Source organism: Felis catus, chromosome A1 (genome assembly GCF_018350175.1).
Source record: "Felis catus isolate Fca126 chromosome A1, F.catus_Fca126_mat1.0, whole genome shotgun sequence".
Lineage (NCBI taxonomy): Eukaryota > Metazoa > Chordata > Mammalia > Carnivora > Felidae > Felis > Felis catus.
In genome coordinates, this window is record NC_058368.1 from 65000349 (window position 1) to 65007206 (window position 6858).

General features: G+C 35.2%; 1 protein-coding gene across 1 annotated transcript in view; it reads left to right on the forward strand.

Annotated features, from left to right (window-relative positions):
* GPC5 (glypican 5) overlaps nt 1–5963 on the forward strand; it is a 1421162-nt gene extending 1415199 nt beyond the window's left edge. The window contains exon 8 of the mRNA XM_011281029.4: nt 2296–5963. Coding sequence (XP_011279331.2) covers nt 2296–2450 — 155 coding nt within the window. The 3' untranslated portion in view covers nt 2451–5963. The remainder of the gene's footprint in view (nt 1–2295) is intronic.
* The last annotated feature ends 895 nt before the right edge of the window (nt 5964–6858 follow it).

A 6858-nucleotide genomic window follows, 5' to 3' on the forward strand; every position in this document is an offset into this window, starting at 1 on the left:
GATTATTTTGCTTTCCTTTAATACATTAATGTAAGAAATTCCCAAACTAATTTTTTTTCTTTTATGGGTTTTTGGTTAAGCTTTAGTATAATTTACAAGCTTCATTAAATTCCTGTAAGAAAACAATCATTGCATCAAATAATTGTGGGGCTAGCCTTCTTGGCACACTCAGATTTCTTAACAGATGTCAAGACCACATTGTGATTTGATCCAAAACTGCAGCCTTGACTGAAAGGCTCTTGAAGGAATCTTTAATTGTTGTCATATAACTCTTATCTCAAGGGTCCATCAGCCTTAGAACTATCACACTTATTAATAACATCTCTACCTCAGATGTTAAAATGACATCTGATTGAAGGTGGGCGATCCCTCCTGGCACTGCCTGACTTGCAGACATAAGATTTAACATCTTTCTACATCTACATCATTTCTAACACCTTTCTACTTATTTTTACTCATCATGATACCCCTGAATCCAGACCAGTACCTAGCTTCTGAATCAATGAAGCTCAAAAAGGCATAAGAAAGTTACTGATGAATCCAACCCAGGTACCTCTTCATAGTACTTTAAAAAAGAAAAGTAAATCCATTCAAGCTCAAATTTATACAGTTATCTTGGAAAAAATTTTTTTTTCATTGCCTAAAGTCCTCATAGCTCCTTGTTAAGTTCTGGCCATAACAAGTATAAACCCATGACTAAAATATTCACATTCCATTTCCTATTAAAAAAATGAATCCCTAGTTTATTCATCTTGCCTAATGACACAGAAGGGCAAAACAGGTACCCAAATAATGAATAATAATGTAAGATCTCAGACTGTAAAATCAATATGTCAGATCAGTAGAGCTGTGCTTTGTTTTAATGTTCTCATCCCTGAGTGCAGTAGAGCTTTACCTTCTGAATTATATATATGTATTGACCTAATTATATAAATATTGACTTTTCCTTATATGAGGATTTTTTGCCAATCCACTGTAATTATGATGTCAATATTTGTGGCTGTAGTAACATTGAATTTAAACTTTATTAATTGTGACTGATAGGGGCATGCCATGAGATATTTCAGGTGGCCACGTGGTCTCAGAACATTGGTGGTAATACAAAAGTGATGTCAATACTTCCCTACATATATTGTAGTAAGGTAAACTTCTTTAAGAAGATGACTATTTCAGGGTGCCTGGGTGGCTCAGTCAGTTAAGTGTCTGGCTCTTGATTTTGGCTCAGTTCACGATTTCATGATTCCTGAGTTTGAGCCCCGTATTGGTCTCTCTACCAATAGCATGAAGCATGCTTGAGATACTCTCTCTCTCTGTGCTCCTCCTCTGCTCACTCTGCCTCTCTCTCAAAAATAAACTTTAAAAAAAGATGATTATTTCACCCCAAATAATCTGGGGGCTGGTCTCCAGAGCGTGTCAGGTTTCATAACACAGACAAGTAATAACCAAGATGCACCTGGATCTTGGTCTTTAATTTGGGCCATTTTTTAAAAAAAATCAAACATTCATTCCTAACTTTAATCCCCACCCTATTAACAAATTCTTTGATCTTTTGACAGATGTTTACACCTCCATCCCCACAGCTGTGTATGTGTACAAAGGATATCATTTAGTATTTGTTATTCTTTGATATTTTTCCAATAAGGACCCTATGCATAGTTAAGTCTAAAACAAAATACAATCTGTATAAATTCGACATTTTAAAAATGTCCTAATTATTTCTCCTTACATGGTTTTATTTTCACTAGAAATCTTTCACACAGTTACCAGAATTATTACATCTCTGAGGCAAGCAATAGTGCCGTACCTCGGGACATTTTAATTAAATTTTTTTGTAACCAATCAATGACATTAGAAAATATTCCAAATGCTTTAAAAAAGCCAGAGACCTTTTTGAGAACTCCAACTCAAGGGCCTGTACTCTCCAATTTAAGAACAGAAGTACCTGTGTCACATTATTCATTTAGAGTTAGGCAAACACTTGGGGAATGCTATGAAAATACTATGGTATCCACATTTTGAGTTTAAGAGCTGTTCTAGGGGTGCCTGGGTGGCTCAGTACGTTGAGTGTCTGACTTTGGCTCGGGTCATGATCTTGTGGTTCGTGAGTTCAAGCGTGGCATCCGGCTCTGTGCTGACAGGGCAGAGCCCACTTCAGATCCTCTGTCCCCCTCCCTCTGCCCCTCCCCTGCTCGCGCTCTCTCAAAACTAAATAAACATTTTTTTAAAAAGCCATTCTAGACACATCATGGTGAGGTGGTCATGCATTATCATGTGTTTTCTTATTTGCTTCTGCAGGGATGCCAGAGGAGATGAACCTCAGTGATGTAAAGCAGATCCATCAGACAGGCGGAAGTAGTACTTTAGATACAGCTGGATCAGGATGTTCAGCAGCGACTGATTCCATGGCATTTATGCTGATGGGTGCGGTGATGTTACTTCCTTGGCTTTAGTAACTGAACCCTTCCACCCTGCCACACCTGTCTTATTGGTATCTTGATTTCCCCCCGTCTTCATCTGACTGGAATAAAAAATCTTTTCGAATGTAACAATTATATTTATGAAAAGGTATGTCACACTAACTTCTTATAAGCCAAGGGGGAACGTTCACAAATTATCTAAAAATGATAGACTGTTTGAAAACATGTCTTCTATGATTCTAACTTAAATCTTCTTAAATTCTAACACATTAAACCTGCAAATGTGAAGAGCACAGAAGTGACTTTGAATAAGAAGGATTCAGTATACCTGTAATTTTGCCATCTTTGATTCTTATCCCTTTTATCAAAGAAAAATGTCTTAAATGGAAAGTATATTTGCAGAACAATGAAAACAATACATAGTGTTTCTTAAAATACTGGAATTAGAATTCCATTAAATGAATCAAAACAAATGATGGCAAGTAGTATGCATGAATTTTCAAGAGATTCTTCCATTTTTGCAAGCTATATGAAGAAATTACTTGAAGTCCGTAAGTTATAGAGTAGATTGTTGAGGAGCATTCCATGTAATTTCATTGAAGAAGCTTGATAAGTTTTATCCACTGTAACTTAGCCACTGACAAACCTTAAGCTGAGTATTTTGGTAGCATCTGATCTATAGTCTATTATATTCAAAGTGCATCTTTGTTATTGTGGCTTCGCTCCCTCTCTTTGCCAAATGGATTTAGCCATGTTGCAAACACACACCTGCTCTGGGAATATCTCTAAGAAAGCCATTAATTATTTAGTAGAAAGTTTGAAAAATGATATATTCATCCATTCTCAAAATATTCTTTGCTATTTTTTTTAATTTTGATATTAACCATTTGCCTATCTGTACATTTCTAAGGTTCCTATGAATACCTAAAGGCATGTACTAATATGGAAAATGTAGCTTACAATACTTCAGCTCTTTTTCCATTTGCACATTAGCAGAACTGCTAATCCACAGTCCTTGATTTTCCAGTTGTGATAAGATGCCTCAGCAGGCACCAATTAGCATAGGTCTATCATTATACTTAAGAAGGAAGAGATAAGTCAGATTTTATTAAGAAGCATCATGCCCAGTTGACAGCCAAAAATATTATCACAAAGTGACAATAGGAAAGAGAAGTGCTAAATTTGTAAAAATGTTTAAAAATCAAAAGGATTTGAAATGACCTCTGAGAAGAAGTCAAAGAGGACTCAATCGACAGCAAATATTTGCAAGGCGAAATCAATCTCTCCAAATCAGGAAATATTACATGATCAAACCATGTTCTCTCCTGGGTTCTAAGTTAACTGAATGATCTGACAATGGTCAATTTAAACTATGATATGTTTAAACTGCCAAATCATATTTTATTGTCTGTTTAAACATACCTCAGAGCTGTGTTACTCCACCTGCCAATTCTGGCTGTCATTTTCCTAGGCTTTCATTCCAAATCATAATATTTATTCCATGATCTACTTGGTTTATAACTCATTTGCACCACCATGCTCCACAAATTATAAACTTAAACATATATTTGGCTACTCTTTATTTAAGCTCAGCTCATTATTTAAACAACTCAAACAGGTAATATGAAGTCACCCATTTGTGACACTTCAGCCCAAGTCATGACTGGTTTGCTCTGGCAAGACTTCTGCCCCAACCTTACCGGAATTTGGAAGACAAACTTAAGGGATGGTTCAGCAGACTAAGATGTTTCTGGATTAAATTCCATCATAGGAGGTAATTTTAGATATGGCAGGAAATGGAGAAAAGCAGAGTGGTTACAAAGTCAGTAGTATGAATGAATATTTTTTATCAGCTAAATTTTACATACTCAAATGGGTGTTGTCTACCTCCAGGCAGGCACTTTGGAGACCATATGTATCACAGGAGTGCTACTCTAGCTTCAACTATGTGGAGGCTTTCAGAATTCCTTTAAGAACCTGAGGCATATTTTCTAATATTCTCAATGAGGATATTCATTCTTTAATATTCTACTCCATAGCACTGTACCTTGGCACAGGTCTTTATAATTTAAAAAGCTCATTCAGATGGAATGGAGTATCACATTTGACCTTTCTCAGCCCTCAAAGATGGGCTCAATTTTTAGCCAAATAAAAACAGAAATATTTGAGGTTTGTGGTGTTTTTTTAATATGACTCAGAATTTGTATCTGGAGAATTTTCCTAAGTCTAAAACACTTTGAACAATGGTAAGATTGTTAGACTATGTGTCTACTTTCTCAGATGACTGAAAGGATAACATTCAAGTGAATATACAGATTTTAAAATATCACTTGCTTTATAGTCACATATTATGCTTCGATCATTGAAACAAAGGCTTTTTCTTGAATTTGAGTTATTTTTATATAAATTCAAGTGATCCTAGAACAATCTAGTGTTTTACATGTATTAGGGAATAATCAGTGAACAATCTGAGCTAACATTTACATGGCCCTTCCTCTCTACAGCACCACGATTAGTGCTTCTGTACACAGTCTCCTTTGGTCCTCCCCAAAACATTATCACCTCTACTGTACCAAGGAGAAAAACTGAAGCATACAAACATTATGTAATTTGTCTGGTGTCATACAACTCATCACAGTAGAATCCAATGGGCAAACATAATGTCTCTGAACTGCATACATTCCTGGTTCAAAGATAGGATCACTCTGTAATAGTAGTAAATCTTCAAACTAGGATTTAGAAAACAAATACAATTGACTATATAATTATAATTGTAAAATTATCAAACTACATATTAATGCAAAAGCATCAAGAAAAGGAAATGTAAACATGAACTTTTTTCATTACCAGTCATTGCCCTCCCACATGTGGAAATCTCATTTGAACACAACAACCCCCAAGATAAATCAGCTGCCAAAAATGAGAAAAAAAAATACACAAATTTTACAACTATCATGGAATCGTGAAATTTCTGTGAAACTGAAGGGTATAAAATATTTCTTTGGCCACAAGGCACAGAATGGCATAAAAAATAGGAAGGGCAGAATGTTATTTTTAAGGTCCTAGATTTGCCTTTTTATCCTCTATTTGTTCAGGAATGTTTTATCAATGAAATAATGTCTGGAGTGTTCTCTTGTTATTAAAGGATAGAAGTTAATAAGCTATTTCCTCCCGAACAGATTTCTGAAGTGCTCAGTGATGATGCTTTGAAAAGGATTCAATTGGTTTATTGCTAATTGTTTTCAATCACTTAAAATATTGTTTCTATCATCATAGCTCTTCAGGTACAATAAAAATTGTTTCTTCTTGAATGAGTGAATTCAATCTAGACTTCTGTTATTCTATGAGACATTCACAGGGCAGTCTGTGATATCAGTATTTCTTTATGTTGCAAACTTTAGTATCCTATATAATTACATGGGTTGTATGAAATTTCAGAAATAATTCTTAATGTTGTTAGGTATGACTTTGAGCATATCAAGTTTTTCTTTAAGTGAAGATTGTTGTGTATTAATTATTTCTGATTAAAATACAGATAAAACAGTTCTCAGATTGCAAGTATGCTTTCTTTGCCTTTGCTAGAATTCCATGGTGAGTGAATTGGCATTATAATGCAGTTCTTAAACTATTCTGCCTTCATGTGCAGGAAAATACTAAAGAATTTTTTTTACAGTATAATTTATATCTTCATAGTAGCAACAACAATAACATTTGTAACAAGGTGGGGTGGGTTGAATATTTCTGGATAAATTTGCAAGCATAGGATTCAAGAGTATCTCACCTTCTTGCATTTATCAATTGTTACTCTAGAATCATTTTCACCATCAAGTATATGAGAAGATCCCACATCCTACCTTCCCCCCAAATTTTTACTTTGGCTATAACAAACAGCAAGGGAAAGAGGAGATAGAGGAATTTGAAATTCTACAAAATTAAAAACAGAATAGTAAATATTTAAGGATCAAGAATTCATTGGAGACAAAAGGAGTAGGATTGACCCATAGGAATGATTTGAGTAACCTGGTAAGTAAATTACTCAATTCCTACTTCTATGACTTTCCATACCTACTTCTGAGAAGCACTGAACTAGAAGAAAGGAAGCATCTCAGAAGGAAAGCAACAGGGAGGGATCTCTGATTTTCCCAAGACTACCTGGTGAAGGCCACCAACAATAGAAAGAAACAAAGCCCAAATGCAAAACAAGTGCTATGAGCAGTACAGTGTAGGCACCTGTTGTATCCTATCTCTTTAAGAAATCTAGGCACTGACCAGGTAAAGAATTTTCAACATCAGCAGTTTCTTCAGAAAGAGGTTGAGAGATCCACAAAGAAAATCAAGAGTCCAACTCCATAATTGTGGTCAACATTGTCAAAGACTTCCAGAATACAATTTACAAATCACTGTCTTTTTCCAACTCACTTGCATTCCCACTGCTCAACCT